Source organism: Micropterus dolomieu, linkage group LG11, assembly GCF_021292245.1.
Source record: "Micropterus dolomieu isolate WLL.071019.BEF.003 ecotype Adirondacks linkage group LG11, ASM2129224v1, whole genome shotgun sequence".
NCBI lineage: Eukaryota > Metazoa > Chordata > Actinopteri > Centrarchiformes > Centrarchidae > Micropterus > Micropterus dolomieu.
Window position 1 is genome coordinate 14287541 of NC_060160.1, and position 17927 is coordinate 14305467.

Genomic DNA, 17927 nt, shown 5'->3' on the forward strand with positions numbered 1-17927 from the left:
AGGAACACACTTTGAGCATCCAACTTGACCTGCTGACCTGTGAAGTATCTCCGTCCTCCTTTTTTAAAAACACTTACCTGAGTCACTCTATTTGTCTGTTGGGGTGTCCGATAGCTCCTCTACCTGTTCTCCCCTCACCAGATGTTCCAGTTTCTCTGGCTGCTCCCCTTCTTGTTATCCATCAGTCCTGAGGGGCCACTAAGTCTTTATATCTCAGGGTCTCTGCAGCATAATGATGACAAGGGCTGCCCCTGCCATCTGCTCAACAAGCTTCGGGTTCAAATAATAATAATAATAATAATCTTTATTTGTAGAGCACTTTTCAAAAACAAGTTACAAAGTGCTTGTGTTCAAAGACTTGCACATTAATGTGCACATGTACCAATACCGGATCAGTTTGCCAATAGTCTTTGTTTTTCTTTGCATGACTGAAATAAATTAGTTTTGCCCTTTGTTCAATCACAAATCAGAGCTATGGATTTCCCTATTTTCAGCTAAGAAAAGCAAAATCAAAGGGCCCTTTAAGTTAAAGTTGAAATAAACATGGCTTTCGACATAGTCAAGTGATTATTAGTTTTAAACACGTAATTTAGATTTTGAGCATTGTAGGTTATTTATCTAATCAGGCTATAGTGAGATAAACCCACAGAGAATTTTCACCCCCTCTGCAGTTCCTCTCGGCTCTATGGGGTTTTATCTCATTGTTTTGGTTTTACGGCCCGCAACCGTACTATTGTGTTCCACTCTCATGGCTCTCATCAGTGTTGTTTCCAGCCACAGCAGCAGCCGTCTTCAGCCAAAAAGCTTTACCTGCCCAGCACTAAACAGCAGACAGACAAACTTAGCGACTAGCCAGTGAACATAGTGGAGAATTTTGCTGCTAAGGAGACAGAAATTTCCCTCAGGGGGTGATGGAGGGCAGAGCAGAGCTTAGAGGAGAGTGAATATTAGATGGTCACAACTCTAAATGATTAATAATGTTACTCCGCATCTGCCGGACGTGTAAATAAGCAACTGTGTGCTAACAAATTCGCCAACTTAAAAGGTGATGATATGTCAATATCATGTTTACAGCTGGTCCAAGTGGCCAAAAAATCCGTTAATGCAGGTTTTGCATTGTTGGTTAAATCTGTACAATTACAAGTTTATGGTGCTCTTGAGCAGCCAAACAAACATGTCATGACTGGCATGTTTAAATATATTTGCTATCAGCAGGTCGTCCATACTGGCTTTGAATATAAGACTACTAAACTAAAACTTAAGTCCATTCCACCATAAAACATATTTATACATGTTGTTTACATTGGTCTGTTTTATGTGGCCAGTGAGGCACATCCAGTGGCCGAAGCTTTGAATGGGCCTCTGGTGGTCTGTTGATAATGAAAGTGTGATGTCAGGCCTGCCTGGCCCTGTGATAGGTGCTGAGCCCTCTGGTCCACTTGTGAAAAACAATGCTGCCCTCTTCATCATTTGTTCTGTTGTAATGAGAACACAGAGTGGAGGGTGGTTCTCTGTGTGAATGTGTGTGCGTGTGTGTGTGTGTACACATAATAAGATGGTGCTGTCTAGAGAGAGAGAGAGACGCAGTGGTGGTGGAGGGGACTCTAGCATACTGTGATTATTAAACCTTAATGGCTGCTCAGTAGAAATTTCTGCAAGTATATGCAGTAAAAATAGTGAAATAATGATTTACAGATGTTTAAGCTTGATTAATTCAGTCTAGTTCTGTAATTACAACCCCAAACAGACACACAAATCTTCTTTGCATTTTTCCTCAGGAAGCAGATTTAAGTTTTGCAACTTTATGAATCCATTAGTGTTCTGATTTGTAAAAATCAAGAAACAGCTTCCATATAACCAGATGTGATGGAAACATACTACTTTAAACTAATCCACATTACATTTATCCAATGCGACTTACAATTGATATACTTGTCAGAGGTCACATGCTACTGGAGCAACAAGGGGTTAAGTGTATTGCTCAGGGACACATTGGTGGATGAGTTACAGTGGGGGATTGAACCTGGGTCTCTCACATCAAAGGTATAGTCTTGTCCATTGTGCCATCGGCACCCCCATATGTTTATGATCCACCTTACCCTACACTAATATATACATTAATACCAACGTGCTAATATTGCAAACGGCCGCCTAGGAAATATTAAACACCCACTTTCTTCCTAAAGGAGGCTCCTTTATTATTAGAAAGCCTGTACAAAGGAGATGTGTCATCCATAATAAAAAAGGCTGAATTATATTAAAGTGCTCACTGACTCATTCATCAATTTACTAGATGAAGGAAGAGCAAACTAGATTAGTAAATATTTAATAAAGCAATAAACATATTACCATTTTTCTGTAGGCGTTAATTTGTGTTTTAAAACCCCTCTATATAAGAGAATAACTGTGTTCAGTTGACCGATCGTAATTCAGCAGTAAAAGGACAGTAAAAACAAGTGCCAATATATAAGCTACAACACAACTACAAAGATCACATCGACACTGATAATCAGATCCCAACTTATAGTGTTTTGATAGTGTTATATCAGTTTTATTAAGCTCAACACGTACTCTCTTTCCTGTTCAGTTTGTCTGTGCAGTTAATCGTTGAACAGACACATTCATTTTTAAACTACATACATCAAATGTATTCACAAAAGAACCACCAAGAACTGCATAGAGATTTAATTAACATTGTGTTGCTAAGACTGTGTGTCTTTTGATTACAATGTGTTTCACTTGTGCTGACCATTGATCATGGCACTTTGTCTGACTAGTAATCTGATTATGACTTAGTAGAAAACACTGTCACACAGGAAGAACCGTACTTTTCTATAACATTGATCAAATAGTCAACACTTCACCTGTAAAATTCTAAGTCTTCCAGGCTGTCAGAAAAAAGGTAAAGCCACTACACTCCCACAGGTGTTTTCACTTATGTTGCCCGATTACACCTTTTCCCAGGTCTGTGTGGGCGTGTACAGATTGTGTTTAATTGACATTTGCCTCACTCTCCTGTTAGTTATGTTGCACCTTTTGGGGCGGGACATCTGCTGTTTTCAGTGTTATTACTTCATAGAGTGAAGTGTGCCTCTACCCATCTTCAACCTGAGCAGAAGTCTAATCAGCCAGAGGAAGTGAAAACACCTGTCTGGGTGTGCAGCGCCTTTAAGAAGAAAAAAGTTAAGAGTGTATTTTCCTATATTTATTCCAAGGTTACTCTCACTCCTACTGCGTTCCACCAATGTTTTTTTCTTATTCACCACACACAGCCTAAATGCTATGTGCAGCTTTTGTCCATAAAAGTAAGTGTCCTTGCTGTGAGTCTCTCAGTGAATCTGTTTCACTGGTACATAAAACTAATCTACTGATCGAGTACGATGAAGATGCTGAGATATTGATTGCAGGTCCTTGCTGCAAATGGCTTATTAAATAAACGTCTACATGAGAAAATGGGAGGGTTATTTGTGGCTGACAGAGGGTGAGATATAATTTACAGGGCAGGCTTGAAAAAATTAAACATTCACAGCTTTGGTTAGGTTCAGGTTGTGAACTTATGTAGCAAATTCCACAATTTTCTAGGACATAGTTTATAAAGGACATATGCAAATGGAAAATGTAGAGATTTAAGCTACTAAAGCTATTACAAAATATCACTGTCAGTCACTAATCACTGATATCGTGCTTTAACTTTTAGGGGTTAGACAGTAATTTACTTAGAAGATCCGTTAAACGCCTTCAAATCAAGGCATCCAAATGAATTACCAGGACAAGTTGATATTCACAACGAATGACACTGTAATCTCATTTGATTAACATGCATTAATCTGTGCTATGAAATCCCTGATGACCCCAGAGAGAAATAAATCTAGGGGTCAAGGTTAAGGTTATTTAGTAGACAGATCCTGCTGTGGTGGTAACAGAGGCTTTACTACTCCTACCCCTCCATTAACACATACACTTGATGCAGTGCCATACACACACTCCTACTGTGTATACTAGCTGGTGTCCATAGTGTCTCTTTCTGTCACACAAGATACAACAGCTGAGTGTTGGGACGACCTTGCAAACATGGTAAACTTCATACCTGCAAATCATCAGCATGTTGCCATGGTGAAAATGTTGGCATGCTGATGTTAACAGTGAGCCTCTTAGAGACTCTAGCATAGCTGTAGACCCTTAGTCTTGTTCAGATATGTCCTTTAAGGACACACAGTACAATTGAACAGATTACATAGAAATTGGGGGAAGATGAACAAACATCTCTGCAGGCTGCATGACACTCCTCACTCCAAATGAACAGTTTATGTTACATCTGTACCCTATACAGTTCACTTCAGATATGATAAACAGCTATACTCGATCTATAGCAATGTATTAAGCATTATAGGCCGTTATTTCCTTAATTCTTCAGATGGGGAAAGAAAATCAAATGGTCGTGGGAGAAACTAATTAAAGTCTGCAAATAAACCAAAGAATGCTACTCAGGTCAGTGTTTTGGAGGAGCTTAGGAAGAAGAGGGGGGTGGAGGAGTTATTGTCACAAAGGTTATTTGCACAGGAAATCAGGAGGCGTGAAGTAAGGCTTAATGGATCAATGTGTGGCAATTGTAAGCAGAGTGTGCAGCGTGAGAAAAATAGGGAAGGGGGGGAAGAGAGGGGAATTGAGGGAGAAAGACTGTGTGGGAAAAAATAAGAGGCGAGATGAAGAAGGTATGGAAAATCTGGCAGGAGTCTTGTCCTTTACTGTAGTGTAAATGGGCTTTAAAAGCAGAGTAGCCAAGAAAGAGCAAATGCCAGAGAGAGCAGCACTGTCACTCACTTTCCCCACAGCTGTAATGCCTTTAGGCTGTGGACTCTCCTCCGAACCTGGAGGAAAAAGCACCTAAACACACACACACACACACACACACACACACACACTCTAACGTCATTATCCAGCCATTACTGAAGGAAAACAGCAGTGTCAGTTTATTGTATCAGCCTGCTGAAACGCAGTGTTTTTTTCCCTTCTTAGCTATTATGAGTTAACATGGAGGTGTCTCATTATTCCCCTATGTTGGAATGAGTCCGTCCAAACAAGCCAATCAGCAACAGCTTCACAAGGGCTTCATTTGCTTCCTGCCCTTGTGCATTCAGAGAGACTTACAAGAACTTTTCATAAAGATACCTTAAAGAAAATTGTTAGTTGACCTGAAGCACAATGAAACTCCAAGCGCTTGGTCCTGGTTGTGCTCATTCCCTCTGCTGCTGCTACTGTTGTTGTGGTGATAATCTGTGGCTGACCATTGAGGGTTCAGGCCGGGGTTCACATTTCTCTCAGTTTCCGTCTCAGGTTAACTAAGTCCGCCAGCTCTGTGTCAGTGAGACACAGTCAAGCAACAAGAACATTAAATGGGGAATACAGATTCAGGTTTCCACCCATTACGAGTTTCAAGTGGCCATCACTGCTGCCCAGCTCCAGATAGCCGTGACACCAGGTCACATTACAGCACATGAAGAGCAAGCAGAGATTCCCCCCTCCCACATTGGCAAAGTAAACTACAAATGAGGGGCTTTGTACCTTGACAGGGCTATATGTAGTAGTATATGTATTTTTTTAATGAAATGAATAAATTTTTTATTAATTTATTATCTGTGAACAGGTTGTAGCCTTAACCATAAAATTAACCATTCACAAGCTTTCTCGGCCACTTGTAACACCCACTATGCTGCTTCCTATGTGAAGAAAGCAGGTCGGATTTTGCACAAAATCCACTGGTTTACGTACGCTGTGACGTTCATGCACGCTTCTGATTCTGAACTCTGAAAGCTGTTAACGAAATGAAGTCCGCTAACACCAAACACAGACATATCCACTTAAGGACAAAAACAAACAGAAATCTTTTATATGTCTGTCAGGCCAAATGAGAATCAGATTGATGTCGGGCTAAAACACGTTTAACATCAGAAAGGCGTTGTTTTGGATATAAAAATGGACCCAGAGTTGGCTTTCATTCTATTGGACTAACATTTCAGAAAATCATGTGAAATATATTGTGATTTTGTGTTTAACGCTAACGGTTATTATGGTTATAACGGTTACCCAGTTGCTAACGTTATCTGTTGCAAAATACTATAGTTGTAACGTTACGGCTAGTCACATTTCATCACCAGCTCGCAGGATCCATATTACTATCCTGGATCTGGCCTTGTTTGCTTCATAACGTTCAATTTAGATTTATTGTCATTTTACAATACTTGGGTACACAGCTTCTTCACTGGTGTAAGTGGCCATAACTTACGTGACCCACATAATATACAATAATGCAACATAACAGTGCAGGACAACACCACAGTGGAAGACCCATTCAGTACATTTGTGTATACTAAAGTGCATGGATTAGTTTAATGCCAAGCTGTTAAAAATATCACAGTAACATGGCAGCGGGAGTTTCCAGCATGTTGTGTGACGCCGTCTCATGCTTGTCGGTCTCTGTTTTGGCTCACTCATTAGTTCGAGCACACACATGAGCATACGCTTGGAAAAATAGGGGTTGCAATGTGAAACCTTGCCTCTAGAGGCCACTGAAAACTATACACGGCCCCTTTAAGTACACAGTATCTTGTTTTTGATATATTTTCTGGGGATCAGGTGTTCGGCTTGATTTCACAATTACAGAGTCACTATTTTTCAGCATAATGTGGACTGAAACGCTGACATTATTTGCTTGCCACAGTGCCCATTCACAATGCACAACTTGACAACCATGAACAAACTTAACAATCTTTCAGTGATTGGTCAGATCATCTGATATTCTCCCTGCGCTGTTAAAGGCCACCGAAGCAGATTGACTGCATGTGTTCATATTTTCACATGCACACACACAGTGTGTGGGCCAGAGCAGGGCACGTGCTCATTGATTAATCAATACAGAGCCATAAGTTCACAGCTGCCAGACTACAACTAATAACAGCACTGGGTCTTGGGCCTTGTTAATGTGGAATAGCTGTCACATGATATATCACTGCTGGTTTTAGTAATGTTATTTATAACACAGAGATTATTTGTCTTCTCAGGAATCCCTCTCCTTTTATCTTTTGTGAGGGTTATACCTACATTATTATTATTATCATTTAACAGAATCTCCACTTACAACCAAAACATTTTCATATACTTGGCCTTATACCACACACATTCACAGTCCAGGAAGTGCTGGCTCTTAGCATAACTACTAAGTCAAAGTTTAGCTCAGTCAGCCAAACGTATTATTATTTGATTTCTTAGTCTCAAACCCTACAGGTATATGGATGCTGGGGCATATGAGATCTTATATAAACTTCTTTTTTTTTTTTTACAGCCAACACCAATTTTCAGGATTTTTTTCTGCCTTGAGGAGGAATGCAGTCTTGACAGTAATATCAGGATCTTTTAAATCTTAAAAAAGTTAAGGAACCTGAACTTTACATGAATTGGTGAGCTAGAGTAATAACCTGTTTAATCTAGTGACTACCTTTCTGATTATCAAATACAAATTAACGTAAAATAGCCATTGAAAGTTGGATTTCCCCTCGAACAACATTACACTCCCCTTTCACTCCCCAAACTGTCAAGCCTATTCATCACTTACCCTTTTGTTGTGTTTCTTTCTATCTTTCAAACACACACAGTGACAAAGCCGGCTCACTGATCTTCATTGAAGACAGAGCTGCAATCTGTTGTTGTTGCAATGTGAGCTTTATTCTCTGCCAACACCTTTCTTTTTACAACCTGACATCTCCACCCTAAACAACACTTCCTTTTTGCTTTTTGTTTCCTCATCTACCTCTCTGTCCATATTCATTTGTTACTCTTTCACAAAAATTTGCACAAATGCGTACAGGTATGAATGTTTGCATTTGCGATGTTGCATAACTTTGGTTCACAAATAAATCTGATTAAACTTAATTTATTCTAGCAACTGTGAGTCACATTTTAAGAAGTGAGGTTGAGTTGCACACAGGCTGCAGTTTAAAGGGTTTCACATGGTGGAGATAGCACTGGCTCAGTTGCAGTCAGTTTGGTTAAAATGGTTTTGCAGAAGTGCACATCATGTGTCGCATTTGCTAAATTTGTCCCTGTTAAAATGTTCCACATGTTACTTCACAGGTTTTTCAAAGTGCTTGCTGGAAACGACTCCAGGAACTCTGGCTAGGAATACGTGTGTAAAGACATTGAATAAATGAATGAGAAGGCGCTCGGAAAAGTATTTTCCATTTCTTTTGCCCTTTTGTGTGTAATTTGCTGTTCACTTAGGATCACCATTCGAGTCAGATCTGAACCTTCTTTCTCTGTCTCTGTACAGGTACAACAGCTAAGCATGTGGTGTTCCTGGCGGGAAACACCGCAAAGCACGGCCTCCGCTGCAAAGCCTGCAAGATGAGCCTGCACCACAAATGTGAGAATGGAGTGGGACAGCAGCGCTGCATGGGCAAACTGGTAAGACGCATTACACAAACAGATAGTACAAGACATCAAGACATGATATACGCAGTACATTTGTGTCTTCGCTGCCTGCAGTCAGGAAGATTCTGAGCTTCAGGAATATATGTACTGTTGCCATTACGATAGCAACCAAAACAGACATATTAGAATTGGCTGTGTGACCGTTTCCCACCAGAATGTGCTTATTCAGAAATCACACTCTTATGTGTGAGTGTGCTGGTACATCTGTGACCACCATTCATCCTCGTCATCATCCTCATCATCGTTATATCATCACTCTGTCTGTCTGTCTGTCTGTCTGTATGTCTGTCTGTGTGTGTGTTAGATAATAGTAATGCAAAAATGTTGACCTCTCCTCATCTCTGTCAAGTTCTGTTGTGCTGCAGTCAGCGTAAACCATCAAATCAGGATCAATACCCAAGCAGCTTCATAGCCACAAGTGAAGATGTGACATGTAACAGTTTTATGATGTATTTGACATTTCGCAGTCTCAGCCCTTATTTCCCTTTTTTAATATATGAGTCAAGCCTTGGTCGCTTGTGAAATTAGGGGGTGTAAAATAATATTTGGAATAATTATCACATCATTAATTATTCAATTTCAGCTTTTATACCACAAGCAGAGGCAATGAGATTGTGAAGACTTTTCAATATCACAAAAATGGGAAAGTTGTGATCAGTGATAATTATAATGACAAAATAATACTCTGATTCCAATATGCTGCTTTCGCTAGCAGCATGTTGCTGCTTTTATTTATCTCAAGTTTCTGTGGTTTAAGACAAGCAGAACCCATAAAGGTAAAGCAAATTCTTCAACCTTTTATGCTTATTAACCCTTTCCAAAACCTCTCTGGAAATCTTTGGTCACCCTTAAAATAAATTTTTTTTTAGCTTGTGATATATACTAAATATAAAAAGAAATATACTGATCATAGACTGTAGATAAAAAGATACTGATACAACATTTACATGACATCATTGACTTTTGTATAAAATTATCTAAAGAAATGCATCCGTGAAGTTTTGTTCAACAACAAATCCATAAGATGCTTTAATTATAGCAATTTACTCCCCTGTGTTGTTTCATATAAGCTATTTCTCTGCTAATGAGCTCTAAATGTCCATCCAAATGTGCTTACGTGTCGACATAAAAAACTAGAGCAAAACCGCCTTATTGAGTAGGGGAATTTATTTAATGGTTGGTACAGTCAGTAAGTCAGTGTTATTTCCTCACATGTCAGAGGTAATGACCCTGTACTGTCATAAACCCCCCATTTTAAAAATCATATCATCATATCGTAACTGTGAGGAGTGGTGATGGCGCAATGGGTAAGATGCCTGCCTTTGGTGTGAGAGACCCGGGTTCCCCACTGTGACCCATCCACCATTGTGTCCCTGAGCAAGACACTTAACCCCTAGTTGCTTCAGAGGCATGCAACCTCTGACATGTATAGCAATTGTAAGTCGCTTTGGATAAAAGCGTCAGCTAAATGAATAAATGTAATGTAAATGTAACTGTATATTGTCTGGTTTGTCCTCATTATGGGGTGATGATGAAAATTTAGATCAGGGGCTATAATGTGATTCACAATCATCATCGACCCTCATCATCTGCGGACCAGCATTATAACGAGACCATTTGGCTGTGGATCTTTGGTGGGCTGAGTGTTTTTACTGGGGAGGGTTCAGTTACACCAGTTAAAGCCAGCGCCAAGAAACGTCAGGACTGAACTGGGACTCTGTAGTCATTCGCACACATCCCACACTGAAGAGAGAGAGAGAGACTGTAGCTCTGTCAGGTCTTATTACGTGTGATTTTCTACCTTACCTACCTTGTTCCTCCTCAGTATTTGACTACACTTCCCTTCATTTGGCTGGGATTACTTGAGGAAATTTGGAATAAGTTGAGTTGGTGTTAATCATCATGAATAAAGTGAGTAGATGTCATATGGAAGTTATTTGGAAGTAATACTGACAGTACAGGCAGCCTTTCCCAGGTTGTGATGACTTTCCGCTAGAGGCCTGAGGGATGAGGCTTGAAGATATGATCGGCTCTCAGGAGTGGAAAATGAGGTTGAGAGATCAAGCATACAAAGGGAAGTTTCCCCAGCAGAGTAAAGCTCTAAATTCGACTTACTCTAAACTTGGACACTTGGATGCAGCCATGCTTGTTTCTCTTGGCTTGAGAACCCTTTACCAAAAAAGAAAATCTTATCTTTATAAATCATAAAACCAGCGTATCAACATTAGGTTTCCAAACTTGCTGAAACAGTGACAATGACTTCATAACAAATGTATATTTAAAAAATGAATGGCATTTCACACTCGGCTATTCGGTTACATAACATTACTTCACTTAGATAGCAAAGCTACGCTCCAAGAAGAAACTTAAAACCATTATTAATAGCTTTGGCAACAATCTAATAATACTGTTTAAATGTTTTTCAGAGACTCTGCAAAGGAACATGGTTTTCAGTGAAATGTAGTCACTTACTTAGAGTCAAGCACACAATGTTTTTCTTTTTGTGTGGTTGTATAGACAGTTTGCAGATACAGTATGTTGGTCACTTAGCTAACAAAGGCTGGTAGAAAAGAGTTGGTTTGACCTCTCCTGACACAGTTTTTGTTAAGATTCAGTCTCGACAGCTGCAGTCCAAATGAGTGTTTCTGGCTGACCTACCAATTTGTATTAAACATGATTAATAATCGATATGTGTCAGTTGATGTGTGAGTCACTGCTTGAAACTCAGCTAACACGTCACAGTCGGTAATCAGTGGGAGCTGAGCCCTACTACAGTGCACATGCTACATCTTGCACTAGATCTGCTGCATGACACAATTTAAAAAGTGGTTTCACGTATATGCTGTTATGTACAGTATTAATAGTTACTAATTTCCCAGATTACAAAGAACATATATGGCCATAAACCATGGCAGATGGATAGGACTGTATAAATAAATGAACATCCTCAACTCCTTTATGTGTCAAAAATCATGAAGAGGACAGCTCTCTAATTAAATTATTTATTCATGCACAGATGCACAGGCAGACACCCTTCCTTAGTGTGGGGTTTGTTATACAGCTTTTAACTAAGCTATAAACTACCTATAAATCTATGACACAGTATTTTTTATATATATTACTTTTGAATTAAAGACACATAATAAATGCTTCCATTACTGTTTCCCAGATATCCCCAAAACCTAACTGCCTCACTGTAGTAAGTTAAGTCACTTACAGCCACAGTGAGGGGTGTCTTTTGTTTATAGCCAAATGGACTAGATGGGCTCCCAACAAGTGTGCTTTCTTAACCTTTTCCTTAATGAGTTTGCCCCCCCCCCTGACAGTCTGACATCTCAGTTCTTGTGACGGGCCCAAAGAGCTCAAGGGTTGCTTATTTTAGCCGTTGCATCATGAGAAGTGTCAAATGAAGAATTAATCGGGGCTGATGCAGATTTCACCTTCTGGCACTTGAATACATGTAATATAAACAGACAGAAAAAAAAGGAGCCCTGTGAGCTGTAGGTCTGATCTACACATCCAGTAAAAAATTGAGGTTATTGTAATCAAGGAACATTAATCTTGTCAAAAAACACTGTATCTTATCAGTAAATGGGCAAATGTGTAGCCAGGATGTCTTCCAGAAATTAAAAACAGAAAGAAAATGCTATAAAAGAGAAAATATGTACATTAATCATTACCCCGGGTGCAGTAGGATACATAAAGTCTGCAGGGATTGAGAAGAATTTCAATCTTCTGTCTGCTTTATTTAAGAAGGATTTAAAACTGATGTGGAAGTATTGATTGGTTTGGACTGAGGTGTATAATGGATATATAAATGATAAATGTTTGAGTGCCTTAGGAGATGGGAGGAGGATATGACAGGGAGATAAATTAAGACCATGATGTTAGATCGCTTTTTCTTGTCAGGTGCATGGCAGTGGACCAACCTAACCACATTTTCTACTCCTGCATGTTGGGATTTCAACTCTATATGTAACAAATCATTTACTTATTTATGACAGTCATGCACAATTTAAGACTGTAGTCACTGATATATTTTGATTCAAGTAATAATGTGCTGAAAGTAATTTAAATTGAGTGGAACTAATGTTGCGCCTCAGCCACAGGGGAGTGCAACATTGAGTGTGGACTGCATCTGACGTCATTTTGTAAACCGCAACGGCCCCTTCAGCTCTCAAGCTTGTCTACTAGTTTTGCCATTGTTTTTCACGTTGTCACCTTGTGGGGGGCTGTAAGTTTCATTACATTGCCTGATGCATGTTGTAAGCATGTTCATCTCTTCTGCGCTAAATCAAATCACTTTGTTCATTGCAGGAAAATGTAGGTGGATTAGTACTTCAGTTGATTTGTAGTTTTAGTCTGTTTTCCTGTGACTTCATCCTTTCTTACGTAGTTCTGCAGCGTGAAATATAGCTGTTGTGATTCATTTAAACATTGATGTCCGACATCCCATCTGCAAAGTCAGTTGCTCTCCGACTGAATAGAGTTATGTGCAGCATTTCAGTGTCATGGTGCTGCCTGTGGTGCTGCATATTGATTTGTCTCTAATGTCTGTCGCCTCTCTCTTTTTTCCCTCTTTGTCTTTCTCTCCTTAGCCAAAAGGCTTTCGCCGGTACTACAGCTCTCCATTACTGATCCAGGAACAGTATGGCTGCATCAAAGAAGTCATGCCCATCGGTGAGCAGCTTAAATCTCCATAATAACTTCAGTTCTGTATGGGATGACATGCTCTAAATCGAAAACTTTACTCCACTATTCAAGCACCACTTTTCCACCTCTGAAAGATTTACCTACCTGGTTTTATAGTATTATAAATCACCACATGGCTATACTGAAAGCATTTGTTTGTCATCAGCTTTTATCATGTTGATGATATGTTGGTTCTTTTCTAAAGCCTGTGGCAATAAGGTGGATCCCGTGTATGAGGCCTTGAGGTTTGGGACGTCGCTGGCACAAAAGGCCAAGAGGGCCAGCGGCTCTGAGTCTCCACATGGAAACTCGGTAAGAAAAGGGTCATTTATCATGTCGGGTAGTGTTTGCTTTTACTCTGTTAACACAAAATACCAAACACTGATCAATATTGTACTTACAAAGTTTTATTTGTCCTATTTCACATCTCAAGTCTTCTCTTTGTTAAACTGTAATGTACATGCAGGCACATAAATACTTGAAGATTATCACAGTTCAGGTCAGGTATTATACTTGTAATATTTTGTCCCACTGCAACAGACATACTGTAGCTGATGGTCTAAATAGATACTGACACTGCAGGGCTGTAAACACTACCAATAAAGGCATTGTGGTCCAGGGAGTAATGAGATGTGGGTGCAAACACTCATATTACAGCTCTGAAGATAGACTGATTGTAGAGCTACACTCACCGGCCTCCTTTCCATCTCTGTGTGTCATACACAAGGAAATCTGTCTTTCATAGCTTATCACTTCTAATGTAAGCAAAACTGTATGTGCAGTTTGGATACGTGCCTCTGTATGATGACATCTGAAAGCTGTTGGGCTTGGGCCACCCTGTCCTGTGCAGCTGTGTGTGTATGTGTGTGTGTGTGTGAGTGTTGGTGGATGCTTAGACAATGTGATCTCAACAGGAGTTATGATAATAGTTTCCAAATGCAGACTTAGAAACAGCATGTTTGCTATACTACAGTTATAGCTGGTTATTCTTTGTTAGTGCATGAAATACAGCTAGTTTTCTGCTCAGAATTTTTATCTATCTATGTATCTATCTATCTATCTATTGATCTATCTATCTATCTATCTATCTATCTATCTATCTATCTATCTATCTATCTGTCTGTCTGTCTGTCTGTCTATCTATCTGTCTATCTATCTGTCTGTCTATCTGTCTGTCTATCTGTCTGTCTATCTATCTATCTATCTATCTATCTATCTATCTATCTATTGATCGATCTATCTATCTATCTATCTATCTATCTATCTATCTATCTATCTATCTGTCTATCTATCTATCTATCTATCTATCTGTCTATCTGTCTGTCCTATCTAATCTGTGCAGACCAGTGACTTGGATAAGGTTCCAGAGGAAGTGGTGGCTCACAGCAGCAGGCAGGAGCTGTCGAGAAAACACAGCGATGATGGTGAGTATCCGTTGCGGTACACTGTGTGCATCTGGATCAAAGTCATGTAGTGACACAGGGAAAAACACATACCGCTATTGATCTTCTCACAAGAGAGTCCGAGAAGGTTGTGACATAGAATTCTCCGCCTATGAACTGTCAACTAAGGTTTGTTCTGTTTTCCACTGAACTCTTCTTGCTGAGTTTGCTCACTCTGATCCTGCTGTAGAATATCCTGTAGAAAAAAAGCGTTAAGAAAAATTTGGACCTCTCTTTTTTTAATCTGCATTGTGTGTACTTCTGGGTTTGTAGTGGTGAGTGGGTTTTTCCAGCTGCACAATAGTGTCTGTAGTGAAGGGCAAGGCACTGACCCTTTACAATCTGGAGGATTCACTCCGAGTCACTCTTCAAGGTAATCCATGGAGTTAGAAAATGCTATTTGAAGCATGGCTACAACGCTGCAGAGCTATTTCCTTCAGTGAATAGCACCTCATTCAACAAATGAAGGAATTAATGCGTTCTTAGCCTGTGACATGCGTCGGCCATTAAACTGCTCTAGTTTCTTGATAGTGGTCAGATTAGTGGAAAAAAGACAACTACGGTCGATCGAGTCAAATTTGTGATGAAAATTGTTTATTGAAATTTATTTTCAGTTTTCACAGTCATTGAGAATGGGACGGAGCATTGCCACCAGCCAGGGAGAAAGCCTGACGATTTGCAGGTAAGAAAATAATCTACTACTAATATAATTTTTTGTTACTGTAATATGCCTCATGAGCACAGACCTATTACCTAAAAATGCCAAATAATTGGCCCGACCGATTAATCAGTCTATCACTAGACGAGTGTGTTTACACTATTGATGCCTGAGCAGTACTGTTCTTCTGACTTAAACCTGTATTTTAGTAAAGCCAACAAATCAGACTGAATTGGAATTCTAAAGGAAAAAGAATGATAAAAGTTCTCTTTGGTTCCTTTCTCTGGCAATATTTAAGTATTTTGTATTTGCACAATATTATTTTCATTTTTAAACAGATTTTTTATAAGCCAACAAGTACTGTATTAAGCCATTTAGGCGCCGTAAAATAACAACCTGGTACTTATATAAGAAGGGGAAAAAAGTAAACTGAATATACTATTTTAGAGGAATGGCAAGCTTAAACTGTCTTTTCAGCAATTTCACAAGTCAGCAACTCTGGTTGTCAACTTTTCTCCTCAGGTTTCACAGTGCTTGTTATTCTGCAGCTCAGAGTCTTACAGTAACGTATATTATTGGTGCAGTCTGAAAACCTCTGAGAACTGACTTTGTTCGCTGACCAATGCTTGAACTATGCTGAGAACTGATACCCAGCCAGTCCGTTCTGTGTCCATTAAGCATGCCACATTTGGCCCCTCGCCTCCATCGTCACTGCTGAATTTCCCAGGACTTTGAGGGAAAAATTCTCTTCCTGCTGTAACAAATCATACAAGAGCTGACACAACCACTGGCCTGAACAGAAAAAGAGAAGTCTTGACCTTACAGTAATGTTTGGATCTGCAGCTCTGGGGTCTTTGCTACTGTTTGTATTCTCTACAGTGTAGATACAGTGCTGATGGTGCAGAATTTAGTGGGAAAAAAAGGTTAAATCTCTGTGAATATCTTGCCACCCTCCAGCAGAGTATGGATGAATATATCATGGCCAGATTTTAAAACTTTTCCTTTCTAGTACTTCCATGGTGGGTTTTGTGGGAGAGATGCATTCAGTATCAGTGTGCTTTTTGTACATATTTTCTATGTACAGCCATCTATCCTGTTTACTTTTATAGTTTAACATGTTTAACTCCATTGTCAACAGTGGAAAAAGCCCAGGGATACTTGGACAAACACAAAAATGAACAAATAACCATACAAGGCAAAAAAACATGCACACACACACACACACACACACACACACACACACATATCATCTATAATACAATCTAGCAGTCCAGCCGGTCATTTCGGGGAAGAGACTTGAAGTGCATTGTGTGCTGTTATCAGGCTGGACGCACAGCTGGCAGGGGGCTGTTTGTCTGTCAGCCGACAGGTCCATTAGCTCAGGCTGGTGGACAGACAGATGGAGGCTCTGCGGGGTAATGAGCAGAGAAAAACGCTTGAAAACTGCTTCTTCACCAGAGACAGAGCCTCTAGTTTGAGATGAGAGACTCACACACACAAACGGGAACACACGCAGTCACACACAGGATCACCATCTGTTCACACTTTTCAGGTTTAGTGTTAAACTACCCGAGATCAATTGACAGTAAAATAGTCTGGCTCGAGCTGTGATTTCTTTTTTGGTTGGATCCACTGCTTGATTTTTATTGTAGGTGGCGCTCTTTTTGTTCATTTGAGACAGCTTCTGCTTTTGCCAGAAGTACAAAATGTATCACTTCCAATAACCAAACTGGAATGAAAAATATTTGAAAGGAGCTCTTAAAGTTACTCTAATCAGTATTTTTTAATAAAACAATGGATCAAATGTGTAATTGGAACAAACCAGAACAAAAACAAAACAGAGCTAGATGGAGAGTGAATATCCCTAGGTGGCCAGAAACACGACCCCAAATTAAATATTCCTCTGTGTCTGCTAGATAAGTAAATGGACAAGCGACTGTTCACCATAAGAAGTTTACAAGGTGATAATATGTCAAAGTTGTGTTTACAGGTTGTTTTACTGCCCCCAAGTGACCAAACAAATCAGCTGCTGCAGAGTCTCAGTTACAAAGTAGGCTGTTATCTTGGCCTGCCTGACCTCTCATTCAGTGTTCCAGGGTCCCACAGCTTCAGAACAAGAGTCAGTGAGCAGCTCTTAGTTAGCTGTAATTGCCACTGCTTAACGTTGCTGTTTTTTACCCTGAGGCCACAGAGACAGTCAACTCATCCATCAACCATGTTGCCAGTCCACATGGGCGATACTCGGAGGAGCTACAAAAGACCAGAATCACTTCTCTTCATTACTATACGGCACTACAAAGATGGCAAATCCTCATGTTGTCTTGCAAAAACAGCCTTTAGTGTGTCTGAAAAAGTCATTCTCATGTCTTTTAGCAAAATCTCCCTCCAGGCGTTATGCTGGAACAGGACAAGTTATCATTTGGAGGGATTTCAGGGACACAACAGGCAAGATTGAGACTCAAGGTACATGTGATGAAACAAGAAAACGCCCGCCTGTTTTCTGAGCAGGTGTGAAGAGCGCCAGAATGGCGGCACATTTCCCCCTGCTTCTCCGATAACTTCCTCTCCACCCACAACCCTTTCCTGTTTTAACTTCCTGAGCGTTCATGAAAACCTGATCCTGCTTCTCCCACTCATGTTGACGGTGGATT

The 17927-nt window shown here is 39.9% G+C and overlaps 1 protein-coding gene across 2 annotated transcripts in view; it reads left to right on the forward strand.

The window, feature by feature from the left end:
- The window catches only part of stac (SH3 and cysteine rich domain), a 36833-nt gene that overhangs the window by 5587 nt on the left and 13319 nt on the right, over positions 1-17927 (forward strand). For both annotated transcript variants that reach the window (XM_046063387.1, XM_046063388.1), the window contains 5 exons: positions 8324-8457; positions 13083-13164; positions 13382-13488; positions 14519-14600; positions 15233-15300. In XM_046063387.1, coding sequence (XP_045919343.1) covers positions 8324-8457; positions 13083-13164; positions 13382-13488; positions 14519-14600; positions 15233-15300 — 473 coding nt within the window. The remainder of the gene's footprint in view (positions 1-8323; positions 8458-13082; positions 13165-13381; positions 13489-14518; positions 14601-15232; positions 15301-17927) is intronic.